The following is a 21,683-nucleotide window of genomic DNA, read 5'->3' as shown; positions in this document are numbered from 1 at the left end:
TTTAATTCAATTGGTGTTCATTGGATTCTTATTGTTTGTTTTTTATAGTTTCATTTGTAGCGGTGCACTACTGACATTATTATTATAATTGCTTTTTTAATGTACAGTATTGTGAGTCTTTTATATTAGCTATTGTTTGGAATGAGTGCTTTCATTTTAAGAATTTAATTGGATAACTGACTAACTTTTAGTGGTCGTATTTAAATGTTGTCTATGTGTAGTAGTTTTTATCTGAAGAAGTTTATTCACTGTAATAAACGAAAAGTGCTTAATCTTATCACAAGTGTCGTTCTTTTTGTGTTGCATCGTGGTTTCTTTCTTGTTTTTGGATTATTAGTTCTTAGAATACTTTATGCTACTTTAAGAATATAATATTCTGTATGGCTGTTATTCTCCTTAAGGATCTGCATCCAAAATCCCACTCTCTCTCCTTCTTGAATTGCCCCTTTGCTTCATCAACCCTTAACACTTTGAATTATAACCCTCTGCTTGTGTTCTATAAATGAGCTTTAATTGTGTAGCTGTAAAATAACCCTTCAAATCTGGTAAACCTAAACCACCTTGTTCTATTGGAAGGATCAGGATCAACTTATTAATTACTGTCCACAACTTCTTCTCAGATTGATAAAAGTATGCCTGACCTATATACAAGACTGAAAGGACAAATTTTTCACTGCTTATATCTTACAGTCTATATCCATAAATGAGAGTTTCTGTTTTTTTCAGTTTTTCTATTATCTTTTTTAGTCTCTTCCCACACATCCTTAGTTTTCATAACAGAACATTTTTTAATCCATAATCTGAAATACATCATCTTATCATGTTCCCATAAATATGGGTATTGCTGTACCAATTTTTGTGTGGGCAGATAAAGCAAAGACTATAATCTTAAGTTATCTTCATTAATTTTATAGCGTGAAAAAAAAAAAACTTGAAGCCATCTTAAAATGTTCTACAACACTGAAATGTCCTTTTCTGGATTAATCAGGTATAAAATAATATCACCTGCAAATAAAGCCAACTTGATTACTGTACCAATTATATCCTTGTATTTCTGAGCCCCTTATTTTCTTTGTCAATCGCTCTAAATATAAAGCAAACAACAAAGGGGAAAGAGGACATCCCTGCCTGGTTCCTCTGTTCAAACAACTTATCTGAGAAGAACCTTCCCACTTTAATTCTTGCCTCCGATCCTTCAGACAGCCTGCTAATTAACCTTACTACTGTATCAGGGAATGTAAATGCTTCCAGTACCCTACTCACAAAATCCTAGATTACTCTGTCAAATGCTTTCACTGAACCAAGACCCATCAACAACAGAAGTATTTTCTTACATTCTATTTCCCTGTAGATCACCATTATTTTATTAATGTTGTCAAATGTTTACCTCCCATCCGCAAAAGCACATTGATCCATATCTACTAATTTTGGCAAAGCTTTTGCTATTCTTTTAACTAGTATAGACAAACACTTTATAATTGTGGTACAAAAACTTAAATGGGTCTACATGAAGATGCATCTGAAGGGCCTTTGCCATATTTTGGTAACACAGCCACCACAGCTTTCTTCCAAGATGTTGGCGCTTCTCATCCTTTTATAAAATCATTAAACGAAATCTTCCAGATCTTTATCACTTCTTCCCTGCTAACTTTCAAAGTTCCACAGGAATAACATCCGTTTCTGGAGATGGAGACTTTCACTGTTTTTATCTCATCACCTCCTATCTCAACTGTTAGTTGTTGAGCCTCATTTACCTCTAACGTTGCTTGGCATAGTTAAATCTTACATAAATAATTCCACTTGTAATCCTTCTTGGTTTCTACATTTCTCTGCTTTATACACATTTTCATAAAATTTCCAGAATATCTCTGAAGCCTCCACAGAATCTCTGGTTATTTTTCTTGCTATAGGTTCCATATGTTTGGTGACAACCCTTTCTGTGTTCTGTTGTCCAAGTAATTCTGCTAAAAGATTTTGTGCTCTGGAGTTATCAAAAATAGTTGCTTAACTGCAATCATTCTAAACTCATTCATATTATCCATATACTCCCTTATTCTCCATTTAGCACTCTGCATTTGCTCCTCCTCTTGTTCTGTGAGATTCCCCTTATTCTGCAATACTTTGACGTCTGTCAGCCCCTCCAGGTAGTTTCTATTACTTCTTAAACATCTCTTTCTCTTTTATTTTTACTCTATTTTTAAATTCCATTTTCATTTAATCACCAGCTATAACTTCTGAAAATATTTTCCCTAATAACTGTCAAATAATTTTCACTACACATTCCTTAAATTCCTCTCTTTTCAACAGGTAGGTGGGAAAGTGCCAGTGTATTATTTTTACTTCATTACTACCCTGCACTGTTATTTTATATTTTATTGGTGCATGATCAGAAATAGTTAACAGATGTGTATCAAAGCCTTCAATTAAATGCACATGCTCCCATGTTCATAGGTAGGTATTAGGCTATTGGCCCTAGGGCCTATATAAGCCTAGCCAAATGGTAACCTGGCTTTTGACACCCAATAAAATATAATTTATGTCTAGTTTAGCCATGTTATTGCACCCTGGGGAATAATAAGTAAATGCTGCCCGAGTTCCAACTACTGAATTTACATCTTCCATACCAAATATTTTCATAAATGTCTTCAGAAATCTATCTTCTTTTGTTCTACTGCCCTTTCTAGGTTCCCCTGATACATCCTCACTATTGCAAATCAAATTCTAGTTCCACCTGTAAATAATATTCCCTGCTAAAAGCGGATTGTTTCTCCCAAAAATTTCTTAAGCTCCATAACAGCAGTTTTCAGTGGAATATAAATGCATGCCATTGTAATCTATCACCCTTGCCAACAGCACTGTACTACCACAAATGTGCCATTGTTTGTCTTTTTTCCTCATCTATCACTATTGGAGCCCCGCTAGCAATTAGTATAATTACTCCATTTTCCTCTGTCCCTGATATTCTGCTGAATATTCATTCTGAAACTCTATCTCACATGTTCTTTTCTGTCCAGACGTGTCTCCTCCAACATTGCACTTTGCACTCTGCATTTTTTAAAATAATTCAATACTCTTTTCTTTTTATCTATACCTGTAAGGCCAGTCACAGTCCAAGATAATATGTATAGCATGGCTATTCTGATGAAAAGCTATTGCTCTCACCTAAGACAGGTTTTTTGAATATGTACTTCCAAGCTACTGAGTTACATGCATATAATAATGTTTGACAGGCTGATCTTTTTGACAGTTGTTTCTTCTCATCTGCATCTGACCTATGTTACATTTTTCAAGACCTTTTGCTTTGATGAAATTCCTCAAACAAAAAACTAAATTTAAAACACCCCATCCCCTATTAAATTGGAAAAGACACACAAACAGTATAGTTGTGTACACTTACCATAAATGTAGATGTTCGAGTGTATTCACTGTTGTAGTCATCACATTTGGGTTATCCTTGCCAGGGTAGCCCTCGGCCAGCCTGAATAACAGAGGCTTAGTATTTCTGCATTGGTTGCTGTTGCTTGAAGACTGACGTCAGGTCATCAGTAGTATAAAGTAAGGCAGCCAACGCCACTACATCAGTTTTTCTTGCCCTAACCTGTCAGGAGCCCCAAAGTAGGAGGCCAGGTTCTGGTGGAAGAATCCCACCAGTGGAAAATAAATACCAATATGTCCCTTGTAAGGAAAGAAAGAGAATAAAGGGGGATGGAGGGAAACCAGGACTGCAACAGTGAATACACTCGAACATCTACATTTTTGGTAAGTGTACATAACTGTACTATGTTCTTCATGTTTCACTGTTGTAGTCATCACATTTGGGTAGATTCCCAAAGCTGAGGAAATGGGTGGAGGCAGTCAATGCAACTATGGGCTGGCTAGGATGCCCTACAAGACTGCAGAGGCAAACCCTGCCCTGGATTTGGAGAAGAGACGCAGGTGGTAATGCTTGGTAAAAGTGTGAGCAGATGTCCAGATGGCAACCTCAAGGATGTCCCTGGTGGGGACTCCTCTTAGGAAAGCTGCAGAGGTGGAGGCTGCTCTGGTGGAGTGTGCCCTGACCCCCTTGGGGGGAAGCTTTCTATGCTGTTTGTAGCAGAAATGGATGCAGCGTGCTGTCCATTTGGAAATGGTTTGCTTGGAAATGGCTTTGCCTTTTTCCGCTGTAGCAAAGCTAACCAGCAATTGATCAGACTTTCTGAAGGATTTTGTCCTGTCCAGATAGAATCTGAGCTGTCTGTGCACATCTAGAGAGTGAATAATCCTTTCCTCCTTGTTCTGGGGATTAGGAAAGAAGGTGGGCAGATGAATGGATTGGTTAAGAGCCACACTGGACACCACCTTGGTCATGAAGGATGGGTTAGTTCTGAGAGCTACCCGATCTGCATGGAAGATGGTGAAGGGTTCCATAGCCATAAGTGCTTGCAGCTCAGAGACTCTTCTGACTGAAGTGATGGCCAGAAGCAAAGCCGTTTTCCAGGAGAGAAATTTTAGCTCTGCAGAAGAAGCTGGTTCAAAAGGGGGCAGGGTGAGCTTTTCCAAGACAAAGTTAAGGTCCCAAGCTGGCGTTGGTGCCCTTCTGGGGGGGCCTGAAGTTGCTAGCCCCTCTGAGAAACTGTTTGATCAAAGGGTGCGAGAAAAGGGGTTGCTCAGTGGGAAAATGAGCAGAAATAGCAGAGGCATGAATTTTTATAGAGGAGAAAGACAGACCACTGTGTAGTAGGTCAGCTAAGTAATCCAGGATGAGAGGGATGGAGGGCTGTTCCATACTGGCTCCCATAGCCTGGATCCATGCGCAGAACCTTTTCCATTTATCTGCATAAGACTTTCTGGTGCTAGGGCATCTGGCCTCACGGAAAACATCCAGAACCTGTTTACTTAGAAAGGCAGATTGGTTTGGGGTTAGGGAATAAGCCAAGTTGCCAAATTGAGTGTCTGCAATTTGGGATGCATGAATTCCCCTTCCCTCTGGGTCAGGAGGTTGGAATCTGAGGAAGATGCCATGGAGGCAGCGTGGACAGGCTGCACAGCAAGGGGTACCAGTGTTGTCGTGGCCAGTCTGGAGCTAGAAGAATGGTTCTTGATTTTTCCTCCCTTATTTTGAGCAGTACCCTTGGGATGAGAGGCAGGGAAGGAAAAGCATAGACCGATAGATTGACCCAGGGGAAGGACACGGCATCCAGTTTCCAAGCCATGCAGTGATTCTCCCTGGTGCAGAATTTTCTGAGCTGATAGTTGGTGTTGGAGGCAAAGAGGTCAACCTTCAGGTTTCCCCATTTCTGAGTTATTAGGGTGAAGGTACTTCTGTTGAGTTGCCACTCGTATGGGTCAAGAAGTATTCTGCTTAATTGGTCTTCCAGAGAGTTGAGAGAGCCTGGTAAGAGCTGTGCTAATAGGTGTAGTTGCATGGAAGAGGCTGTGAGCCAAAGGGTCCTGACCAGCCTGCAGAGAGGGTAGGAGTGAGTCCCTCCCTGCTTTTTGATGTACTACAACACAGTGGTGTTGTCTGTTTTGATCAGGAGAACCCCTGGAGAGAGAAGGGGTTTGAAAGCTATCAAGGCGTGCTACACAGCTACCATCTCTTTTTGACTGATGTGCAGAGGGTTTTCCTGAGGGCTCCATTGGCCCTGTATGCACTTGCTGTCCAGGTGTGCACCCCAAGCATAGTCTGATGCATCTATGGTGAGGGTCTGGGTGGCAGGGGGTGGGGAGAAGGGCAGTCCCTTGTTGTGAGAGCATGCTGTTGCCCACCAAAGAAATTATTTTCTGAGGCAAGGAATTATAGGCAGAAGAGTTTCCAGGTCTTGAAAGTGTTGACACCAAAGGCTTTTTAGGTACCACTGAAGTTTCCTCATATGTAGTCTGGCATATGGAAAGAGTAGTATGCAAGATGCCATACACCCCAGAGCTTGCAGGATCTTCCTTGCAGATAACTGGGTCCTGATGGCTAGTTGAGAGATGTAGGTTGTCAGGAAAATTTGTTTCTCTGGTGTAAGGAATGCCATCTGGGATGCTGTGTCCAGACTTGCTTCCAGGAAGATTATCCTTTGGGTGGGCACTTGTTTGGATTTCTTTTCACTGATTCTGTATCCTAGGGAGGTTAGTAGTGTCTTTACAAAGGCCAGGTGCTGGAGCAGCTTTTCCTGACTGTCTGCCTGAATAAGGCAGTCGTCTAAGTATGGGTAAATTTGAATATTTCTTTGCCTGCAAAATGCAATGGTTGAAGCCAGACATTTTGTGAAAACTCTGGGAGCAGTAGATAAGCCAAATGGAAGCGCAGATAACTGAAAATGTTGAGATCCTGCTCTGAAGTGGAGATATTTCCTGCATGATTCCCTGACAGGAAAGTGGAGGCAGGCCTCTTTTAGATCTAGGGTGGCTAACCAAGTGTCCTTGGACAGCATGGGTAGCAGCTGCTGCAGGGTGAGCATTTTGAATTTTGGGATCACCAGGAAGGTGTTTAGAACTGATAGATCAAGGATGGGGTGCCCTCTTTTCTGGGCACCAGAAAAAGTCTGGAGTAGAAACCTTGGCTTATCTGTTCTGCAGGAACATGCTCTACTGCTCTCATAGAGAGAAGGGAAAGGATTTGCTTTTGAGCCTCTGCCCACAGATTTGGTGGTAGATCTGGGAACCATTTTGGGGTTGGAAGGGTATAGAAGTAGAATTTGTATCCCTGAGACACAATGTTCAGAACCCATTGGTCCTTGGTTATGGTGGCCCAGGTGCTTGAGTGAAATGAGAGATTTCCTCCTAGGGGTACGTGAAGGTGGGCAGAGGGGGGGGAGGAGGAGGTGGGTTATTATGAGTTCTTACCATAAGGGGGAGGGCTTAGATCTCCCTGGTTTAGAAGTGGAGGTAGTCCACTGCTTACATCTCTGTATTCCATGGGGCTGCTGTCTGGGTGGTCTGTTTCCACGGGGCCTAGGCTGGGCTGGTTTACTCGGAGCAGGAAAGGACCAGTGCTTGGAGGGACAATGCCTGCTGAACCTAGGGGACTGGACTTCTAAGAAATTCTTAACTGTTTGCATAGATTTTGCTTTTTCTTCCGTTTTTAATACCTCTTCTGCCTTAGGGCCAAATAAGTTATCTTTATGCAAAGGGGCATCCAACAATATAGATTTGACATGGTTTGGCAGGGGTTGTTCCTTAAGCCATGCATGTCTTCTAATGACAGATTCAGTAACTGCTGCCCTGCAAGAAGCTTCTAGGGCGTCAATACCACAATGCAAAGTGTGTTTAGTTACTTGGCTTGCAGAATGCATGAAGTCTTGTAAATCTTTTGATTCTGCCCAAGCAGGAAGGGAAGACATTTTTTGTTTAAGGAGTTCCAGGGTATGTTGCTGAAATTTCAGCATATGGAAATGACAATTTAATGCCCTGATAGCAAGAGTAGCTGAGGTGTATACTTTTTTACCCCATCTGTCCAATGCTTGGGAATCCCTGTCTGAGGGTGTGGGATTCTTAGCAAAGGTTGCTTTAATTCCTTTTGGCCCTTGAGAAATGACCTCAGGGTCAGCTGTTGGATTTTTAAAAATATATTTGTGTGAGCCAGGGACTCTATAGTACCTGTCAGATTTTCTGGGAGCAGGAGGTAGGGCATCAGGAGTCAAGCTGAATTCAAGGAAAACATCATCCACAACCATCCAGGACTGGGGGGTGGCCAAGGGTCTGTGTTGCGGAAGATCTACGAATTCTCCGAGTCTCTTTTTAGACTGAGGGTAGTCCTGACTTTCCCATTGGAAATGCTCCCTTAAGGTATGCAGGATTTCCCCAAAGGAAAAATCCTCTGGGGAAGAGGCTGAATGAATGGAGTCCTCTACATCAGAATCCTCATAAGTGGAGAGGGGTTGCATGTCTTCATAGTCAGATGCATCAGACTCATCTGATTCTTGTTCAGACAAAACTACAGGGGACAGATCTCTTTTCCTTTCTGAGGGGTTAGCTTGGCTTCCCCTGATCAGCATAAGGTCTTGTGCCATTTTAAGCATTTGAGACTGAGACAAGGTAGCAGGCACCTGAGAGTGGGTTGTCGGTTTCTTGGGTGTGGTTCGAATCCTGGGCCTAAGAAACTCAGTTGTTTTTGAAAGAATGGTAGTCGCGAATGAAGACGTCAGTTTGTGTCAAGATTCGGTAGTGCGCAGGACTTCCTTGGAAGCTGGTGCCTGCTTAGCAGCTCCGGTCCCATCCAAGGTAGAGACGACCACAGGATCCTTAGTCGAAGAAAGGTTTTGCAGCATACCGGTCTCCGAAAGGGTCTCGGTAGCAGCCTGCGAATCAACAGAAGCAGGCATTAGAGGCTGCAAAAGTGCCTCACTGAGTCCTGGAAGACTGACGACTAGCTTAACGGAAGTGTCGTTGGTAGGTTTGGACCTGTGCAGTCTGTCTCTGTCTTTATCTTTACATTTTTTTGGAAGATCTGCTGTTGGATGGCTTACCGAAGCCATATTGGAATTCGAAGACTGTAAAAGTACAGTTGTGTACACTTACCATAAATGTAGATGTTCGAGTGCATTCACTGTTGCAGTCATTACATTTGGGTTATCTGCTTGCAGTAGCCCTCAGTCGGCCTGATTAACAAAGTCTTGGGTCTTATGTCGGTTGCTGTCTCTTCTGTTACGTCAGGTCGTCAGGGGTATAAAACATGCAGCTGACATCATTACATCAGTTTTTCTTGCCCCAGATGTCAGGTGCCCCCCTAATGGGAAGCAATTAAATCTATCAATATACAAGGTTATACCTCAAACAAAAAAACAAATACACCAAAAAGCTTTGAAGCATTGAAAAGGAGAGAAGAGGTATAGCCAAACGAAGTCAGGGGGCTGGGGGGAGGGTAACCAGGACTGCAACAGTGAATACACTGGAACATCTACATTTATTGTAAGTGTATATCAATGTACTATGTTCTTCGTGTTTCACTGTTGCAGTCATTACATTTGGGTAGATTCCCAAAGCTAAGGATGGGAGGAGGAATTTAGATAGCATTAGGACCAGCTATAAGGCCCTGCAAAATTGCAGTGGCAAAGCCAGCTCTGGATTTAGAGAAAATTGCCAAATGGTAATGCTTGGTGAAGGTATGTACAAACTCCAGGTAGCAGCTTCTAGGATGTCCCTGGTAGGTACGCCTCTGAGAAAGGCTGTAGAGGAAGATGCAGCCCTGGTTGAGTAGGATCTGATCCCCTGTGGGACAGGTTTTCCATGGTGCTTATAGCAGAAATGAATACAATGGCCTATCCATTTGGAGATGGTTCACTTTGAAATAGCCTTCCCCTCTGTCCCTGCAGCAAATGCCACCAGCAGTTGTTCAGATTTCCTTTGAGATTTAGACCTGCCCATGTAGAATCTAAGTTGCCTGTGCAATCTAAGGAGTGCAGTATCCGTTCCTCTTTGTTCTGTGGATTAGGAAAGAAGGCAGGCAAATGAATAGACTGATTAAAGGCCACACTGGATACCACCTCTGGCATAAAAGAGGGATTGGTCCTGAGGGACACTCTGTCCGCATGAAAGATGATGAAAGGCTACACTGCCATAAGGGCCTGTAATTCAGATACCCTTCTTGCTGAAGTGATGGCTAAAAGGGAAGCTGTTCTCCAAGAAAGGAATTTTAAATCTGCAGTAGCAGCTGGCTCGAAAGGAGGAAGGGTGAGTTTCTCCAATATAAAGTCAAGGTCCCAGGCTGGAGTTGGAGCTCTCCTGGGTGGTCTTAAATATTTTGCCCCTCTGAGGAACTGCTTGAGCAGTGGAAGAGAGAAGAGAGGAGGTTCTGTGTTATAATGAGTTGAAATGGCTGAGGCGTGAATTTTTATTGAGGAAAAAGACAGGCCCTTGTGAAGCATCTCAGTTAAGTATTGTAAAATCTGAGGCAAATTGGGCACTGCTGTGCTCATCCCTTGAGATTGGTTCCAGGCACAGAATCTTTTCCATTTTGCAGCATAAGATTCTCTAGTACTAGGCCTCCTTGCCTCTAAAATGACATCCATCACTGGTTTACTGAGGGATGGTAAAGGAGAGCTTAGGCAATTAGCCAAGCTGCTAGGTTCAGTGTTTGAAGCTGAGGGTGCAAAATCTGGGTCTCCTGCTGAGACAGCAAGGTAGGAGTCTGAGGCAGGTGCCATGGGGCCAACAGTGACACACTGCGCAGGAGGGGATACCAGTGTTGGCATGGCCAGGCTGGTGCAATCAAAATCATCCTTGGTTTGTCTTGTTTACCTCTAGTAGTACTTTGGAGAGCAGAGGCAGAGGAGGAAAGGCATAAACTGATAGGTTTTTCCAGCTGAAGGACAGAGCATCCACTTTCCAAGCTTGTCTGTGGGGAGTCCTTGAACAAAATTATTCCAATTGATAGTTCTGGGGGGAGGCAAACAGGTCTATATCTGGGCTCCCCCATTTGCTTGTCAACATGTTGAAAATCCTTGGTTCCAGTTTTCACTCATGTGGGTCCATGAGGGTCCTGCTTAGTCCATCTGCCAGTGTATTTAGTTTTCCTGGCAGGAATTGAGCTTGTAACTGTACTTGGTAGCTCAAGGCCGTGTTCCACAATGCCATGGCTAGTCTGCAGAGGGGGTAATAATGTAGCTCAAGGCCGTGTTCCACAATGCCATGGCTAGTCTGCAGAGGGGGTAATAATGTAGCTCAAGGCTGTATTCCACAATGCCATGGCTAGTCTGCAGAGGGGCTGTATTCCACAATGCCATGGCTAGTCTGCAGGGTAATAAAAATGTAGCTCAAGGCCGTGTTCCACAATGCCATGGCTAGTCTGCAGAGGGGGTAATAATGTAGCTCAAGGCTGTATTCCACAATGCCATGGCTAGTCTGCAGAGGGGTAATAATGTAGCTCAAGGCTGTATTCCACAATGCCATGGCTAGTCTGCAGAGGGGTAATAATGTAGCTCAAGGCTGTATTCCACAATGCCATGGCTAGTCTGCAGAGGGGGTAATAATGTAGCTCAAGGCTGTATTCCACAATGCCATGGCTAGTCTGCAGAGGGGTAATAATGTGTACCCCCTGCTTGTTTATGTACCACACAACAGTGGTGTTGTCCATCTTTACCATTAATTGTCCTGGAAGAATGCGGTCCTTGAAGACTGTCAGAGCATTCTGTACAGCTAACATTTCTTTATGACTGATGTGAAGCTGCATTTGAATTGGGTTACATTTGCCCTGAATGCACTTCCCTGCCAGGTGCACCCCCCCATGAATAGTCTGATGCGTCTGTTGTTAGGGTTTGGGTGGCAGGGGGTAGTGTGAATGGTAGTCCCTTGTTTTGGTGGCAGGCCTCTGCCCACCAAAGGAACTCTAAGTGTAGACAAGGAATGATAGGAATCATTGCTTCTAGCTCCTGAGAATGTTGACACCAAAGGCTTTTTTTAGATACCATTGTAGTTTCCTCATATGCAGTCTTGCATATGGAATTAGAAGAATTCAGGAGGCCATGAACCCCAAGGCTTGTAGTATTTGCCTTGCAGATAGCAGGGTTTTTGTGACCACTTGTTTGCAGTAGGTTGTCAAGTGAATTTGTTTCTCTGGCGTGAGGAAAGCCATCTGGGAAGTTGTATTCAAGCTTGCTCCCAGGAATATAATTTGTTGACAGGGTGCCAGGTGTGATTTCTTTTCGTTTATGGTATACCCCAGACAGGTTAGCACCCTCTGTACAAAAGCCAGATGGTTCAAAAGTACGTCCTGGTTTCCTGCCTGAATTTGACAATCGTCCAGGTATTGGTATATTTGAATATTTCTTTGCCTGCAAAATGCAATGACTGGAGCTAGGCACTTTGTGAATACCCTGGGCACAGTAGATAAGCCAAAGGGCAGTGCAGAGAAATGATGGTGCGTGTAGCCTGCTTTGATGCATAGGTATCTTCTGCAAGATTCCCTGATTGGGATGTGCAGGTATGCTTCCATTAAATTTACTGTTGCCAACCAGGCATCTTTTCTTAGCATAGGAAGCAACTGGTGAAGAGTCAGCATCTTGAATTTTGGAATCACCAAAAAGGTGTTTAGAGTAGGCAGGTCCAGGATAGGACGCCATGAATTGTCTTTTCTGGATACCAATTGAATAGCCCCTATGCTTAAGAGAGAGAGTACTTGCTTTTGGGCCTCTGCCCACTGCTTTGGAGGTAGATCCGGCCAATCACTTGGAGTTGGTGACGTGTGGAAGTGAAATTTGTAACCTTGGGACACTATATTTAAAACCCATATGTCCTGGGTAATGAGTCCCCAGTTCATTGCATGAATTGCAATCTTTCCCCCCAAAGGGGCAGTCAGTTGAGAAGTGCTTGGAAGTTTTAAAAATAAGTCATTGAGACAGTTTACCATAGTGGGGAGTTTTATTACTCCCACATTTGGAAGTGGAGGCCCCCCACTGCTTAGTCCTGAGTGTCCCCTGGGACTGAAGCCTGGGTGCTCTTGCTGGATCTGGGTTTGGACTGAGAAGGTCTGGAAGAGGCAGGAAAGGACCAATTCTTAGAAGGCCAATGCCTACTAAATCGTGGAGGTTGTACTTGTAAAAAGTCTTTAACAGTTTGCATAGATTTAGCTTTTTCCTCCATTTTTTAAAAAAACTACTTCTGCTTTGCTGCCAAACAGGTGGCCCTGATTTAAGGGAGCATCCAGTAATTTTGCTTTAACATGATCTGGCAAGGATTGATCCTTAAGCCAAGCATGCCTTCTAAGTGCAGACCCAGTTACCGAAGCCCTGCAAGATGCCTCTGGTGAATCAAAACCACATTGCAATGCATGTTTACCAACTTGTTCAGCAGAATACATAAAATCCTGTAAATCCTTATTTTCAGCACAATCAGGAATCATCATTTTCTGTTTAGGCAATCCAATAATATGCAGCTGATACTTCAACATATGAAAATGGCAATTCAAGGCCCTAATGGCCAAAGTTGCAGAAGTGTATAACCTTCTTACCCCATCTATCCAGCGCCCTGGAGTCTCTATCAGAGGGGGTAGGATTTTTGGCAGCAGTAGCTTTAATGCCCTTGGGTCCCTGTGAAATGGTTTCAGGATCTGCAGTAGGATTTTTGAAAAGGAACTTATGACAGTCAGGAACCCTGTAATATCTATCAGGTTTTCTGGAAGCAGGAGGTAGAGAGTCAGGGGCCATGCTTGATTTCGAAAAGGCATCATCAACAATGTCCAGTACTGGAGGCATAGCTAAAGGCCTGTGCTGGTGCAGGATTAAGAAATCCCTAATCTTCTTTTTAGAATCAGAAAACCTGACTTTCCCAACGAACAAGCTCCCTAAGAGTGTGCAAGGTTTCACCAAAAGAGAAATCCTCTTGGGGGGGGGCAGAGGGAATAGAGTCCTCAGCATCAGAATCATCATAGGTAGATAAGGGAAAACCCTGGTCATCAGAGGAAACGGAAATTTCAGAATACTGGTCAGAAGTATCATAAGCAAACTCAGTCCTAGGTCTCAGAGGGGGAAGGTTGGCTTCCCCTGATTAAAGTAATAAGGTCTTCAGTCATTCTTATCATTTGTTCTTTAGGCATAGAGGCCTGACCATGCAGTCTGGGTGTCAGTTTAGGCCTTGAAGAAGAAGATGGCGCCAGTTTAATATGCAAGCCAGTAGACCTGAATACACCCTCAGAAGCCGGTGCCTGCACAGCGGCTCCAGACCCATCCAATGTAGAGACATCCACGGGTTCCACAGTTGAAGCATCTCGTGACATACTGGACTCCAAATGGGTCTCAGTAGAGGCCTGAAAATCTGAAGTAGTGGGTATCAGGGGCTGCGAAAGCACCTCACTAAGTACCGGTGAACTGGACGGCCTGTCTCTGTCTTTATCTTTGTGTTTTGTTGGAATGTCGGTAGGCTTACCGAAGACATATCAGCATAACTGAACCGAGCACCAAAAAATTTAGAAACGCAAATATACCGATGACGGATAGTTTGTGGTTTAAATAAGGCACAAAACCGACAACAAGGTACATCGTGGTCAGGGCCTAGGCAAGGAATACAGTACAAATGAAAATCTTTATGAGGTATTTGCTTTCCACAAGAAATACAATTATTTACTTTTACTGACATTGGTTTAGAGCAAGAAAAAGTTTCCCCAAAGGGGTACTTGGCTTTTAGTTGAAGACTTCGGTTCTGAAACTCAAAAATGAAAATATCAGGAGTCGGCCGACCGGCACTTGCGAACTGCTTCTGCTTCGGGCACTGCACGGCAAGAAAGACTGATGTAATGACATTGGCTGCATGTTTTATACCCCTGACAACCTGACGTCACGGAATAAGAGACAGCAACTGACGTAGGACCCAAGACTTTGTTAATCAGGCTGACTGAGGGCTACTGCAAGCAGATAACCCAAATGTAATGACTGCAACAGTGAAACATGAAAAACATCTAATGTATCTGGCTACAATAAGGGACTGATGACGGACAGTTTTGGTGTTGAACAAAGCACAGAAGCTACAACGAGGGGCATCGTGGTCTTGGCCTAAACAAGTGACGTAGTAAAAGTGGAAGTATCAGTGTAGTATTTGCTTTCCACAGGTGAGACAATTGTTAACTTTTTCTGATATTGGTTAGTGCAAGAAAAAAGGATCCCCAATGGCGTACTTAACTTTAGAAGACTTCAACTTCAATTCGGAGACGAAAACTCAGGTAGCAGACCAGCACTTGTGCGAACTGCTTCTGCTTTGGGGTCCACAGCAAGAAAGACTGATGAAATGGCATTGGCTGCTTTACTTTATACTACTGACAACCTGACGTTGGTCCTCAAGCGACAGCAACTGACGCAAAAATACTAAGCCTCTGGTATTCGGGCCAGCTGAGGGCTACCCTGGCAGGGATTACCCAAATGTGATGACTGCAACAGTGAAACACAAAGAACATCTACATACATCTTCAAAATGAAGTTTAACCCTACATAAAGGAGCAATTGCCCAAACAGATGGCTGCACCTACAGGTGTTATCTAACCTAAAATTAAGGTTAACCATGCTGTGCTCCACTTACACTGATTGCTATCAGTTCTTTTCTTCTCTCTGTCCTTCCCTCCCAGATAGGAAAAAAACAGCTTGCAGGCTTTCAGAAAACATTAACTTTTATTCCTAAGAAAAAGCACACCAGCTATTTTAAATAAAAGGAAATTGTACACTGTTCTATTAACTGCATTAAAGTATTAAGGCTGCTAGGGAGGTTGTTACCCCTTATTCGTGTCCCATAATTTCAAACTATTTCCATTGTACCTTTACATTTTGCATTCCCCTTGACAAAGAATACTCAGATTAACTGCTTGCACCTGCTGACAGCTTGTCTACATGGAAATGCACTCAGCAATAAGCCTATGTACATTTCACTCAGAAAAGAATGCACAGCTGCTCTAAGCTGCAAACATCTTGACTCCACTGAACATTTGCTAATGAAAAATCAACAAGCTGATATCTCTGCTTTAAGTTTTATGAAGCTTAGCATTCTCATGGGTTTCATATTTTGTCTTATTTTTAAAGCTACATGCTTACAAAAACACGTATTTATGACTTAAGCCATGGTAGTAATCTAGACATTCACCCTTGTAAATTAAAAAGAGAAAACATCCTAATTGTACATATAATATAATCAGTGAACTTTTATACCAAACCCCACCCCTACCCCAGCAGCCTAAGATCACAGCACACGAACATTAAACTTGCTTTCATCGAGTCTGTTTTTTTTTCTTCTTATACTGTAAACCCTTTAGTTCTTGCAGCTAAAAGAGTACTTGTTTATTTTAATATCTTTTACACACAACAGTCACTGAAAAGACTCTCCCACATTAAAAAAAATGACTACACACTGCAGAAAATTATTTTTTGTAAATAACATGCAGTTTATATTATGAAATGTTCTATACAAACACTATTAAGAGCAAAAACTGTTACTTACAGTTAGTTCCCCCCTTTTCGTGTCCTAAACACTAACAATATAAAGTAGGGTATATGCTTTACAGTCTACTCGCAATTTTAACAAATTCAACAAAAGTCCAGTGTTTTTCAACTACTTTTTCTTGCAAAACCATATTTCACAAATGGGATGAGATGCTTTATAGTCTTCCATTTACCCAGACTTGCTGGTCATTTCCTTTTCATCTCCATCTCTCAAAACCAGACACTAGTTCAAGTCCAAGTGGCTCCTGATTCTTCTAGTCAACTCCTGTGCTTTTTTCTCTCTCTCAAACATTTCCTTTGGAACAGTGGAAAAGTTTTCACTAGCAAAGTCTCTCTAGGAACCTTACCATCAGAACAATGAGAAGCAGAGTCCCCTTCTGCTTGCTGACTTTTTTGTTGGATAAACTTTTTTATTTCCTCCTTAGCCTGTTGTGTCAGAAACGGCTTTGATCCTCCAGCAAAAAAAACAAACAAACAAAAAAAAAAAAACTTCGAAGACAGCTGGATATAGCAGTTTGAATTTCACGCCTACCTCTCAAAATTCCCTGATTGCTGGGGCTTCTATTCTGACTGGTACTAATCAATAATCAAGTTTTACAAACACTCTGTTGTCTCACATTTTTAATACTTAGCCCTTCTGCCACAATAATGTCAGGAGCAACTCCTTCTGCTGGTATGATTGCCTCTTTACTAATATAGCTTGTGTCTGCTTTCTCATAGCCAGGTTTGAAGAATTCACTTGATGTGCCCTTTAACTGTGGAACATCAGTTCAATTGTTTATTTATGTTTTCATAAAACTGATACCATCTTTTCCTTACTGTTTCTTTGGTACAACAGAAAATCTCATTTTTTTTGCTGTGTTCTCTGTATTCTAATCCTATTACTTTTTTAAGCAGCTCTTCTTGAGAAACCTCATATTCAGCCAGCTTTTTCTTTTATGTCAACCTCTGATTTTTGCATTTTTTTCAGCTTATTCTATTTTTCCATCCTTTTGTTTTAATTGATATTTTCCTTCAATGTTTCATTTGTTTTAATCACCTCAGAGTACATTTGATTTACTTTTTATTCTAAACTACTTGAAGCCATCTTTTGAAAGAAAGCTGAAACGTGAACTGCTTTTAGCTGAACAGTTGACGAAACTTTCTTAGACAGTACTTTTTCACCTTTTCTGGTTGATTTTCTTTCAGATTTTCCAAATTTCTTCTTTGCTGGTATCCAGGCAATTTATTTACTAGTCAGTAACTGAACCCCTCCCCCCCAAAAAAAAATTAATGGCACTCCTTTTTATCAGTTTCTGTTTTCACACTGGGAGAGCTTATGTCATGCTGTTGATCAGTACGCAGCCATCTTGGAAGTCCCTCTCTCAGAATTTACTTAAGCTCCATTGCAGCAGCTTTGACCTTTAATATTCTCAGGATGCTTTTCACATATGAGTTATGCATGCCTTGTAATGACAACATCAGCTCACCTGTTCCAGCAGCCTATGATACAGCATTTACTGAATCATAAGATTTCAGGTCTTTTTACTGTTTCAGTTAATAGTCATATATGTACAAATACGCAAAAAGAAGGATTGGATGAAGCTGAAGGCAGCATTAAGTTCTCAAATTAATGTATTGCTCTGGGTGATCCATATGAGGTGGTGTTGTCTGGATTTAGATTATTACATTTTAATAAGATGACAACTGGTTTAAATGTAGGAGGAACCCCGCACAGATAGTCTGACACTCTATGTACCTTTTTTTGGGAGGAGAAATATAAGTGGAAGACCAGTTAAATAACCTTCTCCTATTGTCCCATGTCTTACTAAATATCACATCATGGAAAAATTCTGTGTCTTGTTTAATGTAAGAGAGGACTGTTTGTTTATTTATTAAACATTAACGGGGTAGGTGAATTGGCCAGGGAGCTTTATCAGCTACAACTCAAGCTTAGTACAGCTAGAAAACATGCATAATACAGGAACATATTTTACAACTACCTAGCAAGACTGTACCACTTACTGTGTCAACAGCAACATTTTCTAGCTGTAAAGTAGTAGGTTTGTAAGCTTTTTCTGATATTAATTCGAAAGGAGAGTATATTACAAATGTACAGGCATTTGCCTCACTGAATAATAATAATGTTAAACTTTGTGTGTAATGGCTTGCTTCAGCCTCTAGGATGTAGAAATGATTAGCCTAGAGCAGAGGAACAAGTTGCCTTTTTTTTTTTTTTTTTTTTAGGAGGACATACTAAAAGGTTGCTACTACATATCATGGATGTGAGACAGTAAGCAGATTCTCTGAAATGTAGTTTTGAGCAAGGGGTAGCATCTATTAAAGAGAAGCTTGAATGTAAAAAAAAGAGTTAAGCTGAAGTTCGCACACTGAAGTTTGCCTTACCTCTTGCAGGATCTGACTGATGGCTTTGTTTTTATCCAGCTGCTGCCAAGCTTGGATCTGCAGGAATTTCTCATCCATCTCAGTCAAGCTGCAAAAATCAAAAAAAGGAGGGATGAGACAATAGTATTAATGGCTGGCTTATATTTTTTGCCTTGCTAGCAGTGTAACTTTCTCAAACTACTGCAGAGTTTTACCCGATAACACAACATGGGGGCAGGGTTTTGTAAATCTTCATGACAGAGTTAGTACTCTCTCTCTTCTAGCAAATGGGATTTTTCAAGCCTGTCCAATAAATTACAGTTCCAGAAAAAGTAGAGTTTCGGACCGTTTCAAATAACTCAGCCTCGGAAATATCCTGTTCATTAGACTAGACTAACACAACTTAAGGAGATCCCATATTAAAGTATTCAAAAATTTAAAGTCACTGAGGCTGTGACCTCATGCCTTGTGCATTTTCTTTAACCTTTGTTCTGTGGAAATGCACCATCATACTGCAGTACTCATTTCCAAGGTCAACGTACAAGTTACTACAACTAATAAATTACCACATTATCAATATTAACACCATCTCCTAAGACTCAAAGGGAGAGCCAGGCATGTCAGAGAAGTGCTTTACTGTTCGTAAAATACAAAGTAATAAGCAGAGGTCATCACAGTAGTGAACAGCTTTGGTTTTCAAAATGAGACTCAGAAAACCACAGTCCATCCATCAGGTCTACTTCATGATGTCGAAAGCTAACAATATCGAAGCTGATATTGTCGGCACCACAACATCGAAAGTGCAGAACATTGTGCAGGTAAATGGAAATCTCCGTAGGGGGAGATTTCCATTTACCTCAATGCAGTACGGTCTCGGAGTTGGAATATTTAAGTAGGGGGGTGTGGGGGGTGCAGGGGCACTTGCCCCCCACCTACGTTAGTTTTTATTTTTTTAAACGTTATTCAATGTTTTACTACATCGATCACTAGAGGTCGACCTTTAGTGATTCGATGTAGTAAGATTTCGATAACGTGATATAGACGCCATCCATCCATCCTCAACCCCTTTTTCCTATTTTGCACAGAGGGTTGGGGTGTCACTTCAGCAATGACAATCATTTCGAACTAAGGTTTGCAACACTGGGTGGCTAGCCCTGCCGTGGTAGTTCATTCGTACCACTCCCTCGCACATACACTATCAGGTACGGCCAGTTTAGAGTGTCCAATCCACCTACTACAGGTCTTTGGAATGTGGGAGGAAACTGGAGCACCCAGAGGAAACTCATGTGACCGCAGGGAGGACATGCAGGCTCCGCACAGAAGGTACGCCAGCCAAGAATCAAACTGGAGATCTTCTTGCTGTGAGGCGACAATGCTAACCACTGCAAAAGTAATAAACAGCTCTTTAGCAGTGTTCTGGTAATGACAGACATCACAGGTAGGCCCCACCCTGACATAGACAGCTGCAGCTATAGCAGGCTAGTAATGATACATTTGGTGGCACCATCAGATGAAGATTTAGAAGAAAGGGACATAATTCTACATCTCCGGCAGAAAATGTCTCACTCCCCAGGATCAGTAATGTCTTCAGCAGTGAAGGACAGCTACTCAATGAAAGCTTGCCCAAGACAGGATATGGTATTTACAGTAGAAGACAGATCATCACATCCATATTGAAACTTTATCTCTCACTTATAACAAGAAACTTCATCTGAAAATTAATAGCAACAATCTTTTACAGCAATATGAGTAAAAAAGGTAGAGCGCTGATGCAAGCAAAACAATAAACTAAGGACAGAATCACACTAATTTTAAGTCCAGCAAATGCAAATTCCTTTAAATCCATGCATTAAGACCAACTCATTATTGGACTACTTGTCTTAATACCTGCTGTAGGCTGCGTTGACCAGGTTCTGTCTTCGAGACTCACATGCATCTTGCAGTATTTTGTTCTGGTAGCTTTCTATCAACATTTGTTGCATGGCAGCTGAAAAGGTTCACAAAAGAGAAGAAAATAAGCAGATTGTCCATCAACTACCATTCCTCATCACCCCATGCTGTTAATGCATACACCACTCTGAATTACCCATCTTTTGTGTCACAATGCAGTCTGTTTACACATAGATGAAGTGCTTATTGCCAACTTCCTTCTTTGTGATAGGGGACTAATATCCACATCTAATCTTCATTTTAAAAATGCACTCTAATATGTTCAGTGACATTTTCATTTTAAGCTCTTTAGCATGCATGTGATTTACACAATTGTCTCTCAAACTTTTTTCTAATTCTGCCATATTTCTACTCATGCTGTCCCTCACACATTGACTTTAAGCGGTTTTTTGGACACCCACATCTGCTGAATCAGGCGGATCACTATGACTCTATCCATTTGTTCCTTACTGCAATCAGAGTCAATTGTGGCACATCTGTCATCTGGGCAGACATCAAGGGATTTGTATTACATTTCCCTAACTGTACTCCCTCCGTGTCACATATGTGATCCAACAGGCTTTCAGAACTCATGAGATATGGAGACCCCCTCAAGTAACCCTGCAATGTTTAGAGCATACTACTACTTAGCCTGTAGTCTTTGCAGGAGATAATTAAGCATGAAACACACTTTGTGACCTCCCCCAACTTCTCTGTAGGATGGGTGGGCAGGCTCCTCTCTATTACCCACTTTTCCTGGCTGGCTAGTTCCACCACAGGCTGCTTTCTGAACTAGGGTCATCTAAGACATACTCATAGATGCAGAGGTGTATACCAGGCTAACAACCACTAAGGCCCTTATAAGCCTAGCAGTGAAATCCAAATATGACCCACCAATTCGATTTATATAGGTGGTGATTTACTGAATGCCTCTGTCCAGAGACATAGGTGCCAGACCGGGGTGAATTTCTGATTACTTGTCCATTGATCCAAGCTGTGCTTAAAAGGGATAGGGAGGAACTATGCTTCACATGGATGGGAAGCCAGCTCCAGACCATGGGAATACTTAGGAATCTATCCCTCTGCTACATAGCCAGCTACTCAGTAAATTTGACAAAGTTTATTCCAATAAAATGCCCAGAAAGGACACTTATTTCTACTAAAAATAGGTTATACCTCTTTAACTACATTCATGAGTTCCTAACTGTTCTGGACCTCTTAGTTCAAAAACTATACATGTCGACTCAATCAAAAATCACGTTGTGCTCTCCTTTCTTTGTCTGATTAGACTAGGAAACAAAATGGAAACAATTATATGACAAAGAAAATATTTACAAATACTAAAGCATTTTGCCCCTGAAACTCAAAAAGCATCTGATTAATGTCAGATTGGATCTCCGCTGAAAAGGTTCAAATGATCACACCTACTTACCCAGTTACCAAATTCCAAATAAATAAATAAATGTAGGAAAGTCAGAGGGGGATTTTTTTCTAAGCTAATGTGTTTCC

General features: G+C 41.8%; 1 protein-coding gene across 1 annotated transcript in view; it reads right to left on the bottom strand.

Annotated features, from left to right (window-relative positions):
• The window catches only part of LRSAM1 (leucine rich repeat and sterile alpha motif containing 1), a gene marked incomplete in the record, with an annotated part of 1,381,442 nt that overhangs the window by 453,357 nt on the left and 906,402 nt on the right, over positions 1-21,683 (bottom strand). The window contains 2 exon segments of the mRNA XM_044058294.1: positions 18,267-18,354; positions 20,133-20,232. Coding sequence (XP_043914229.1) covers positions 18,267-18,354; positions 20,133-20,232 — 188 coding nt within the window.

The sequence above is a fragment of the Protopterus annectens genome, chromosome 16.part0 (assembly GCF_019279795.1).
Source record: "Protopterus annectens isolate FY-2018-M chromosome 16.part0, PAN1.0, whole genome shotgun sequence".
In the NCBI taxonomy this organism is placed as follows: Eukaryota; Metazoa; Chordata; order Ceratodontiformes; family Protopteridae; genus Protopterus; species Protopterus annectens.
The sequence above is the reverse complement of the archived record's forward strand: the minus strand, read 5'-3'. Positions and strand labels throughout refer to the sequence as shown.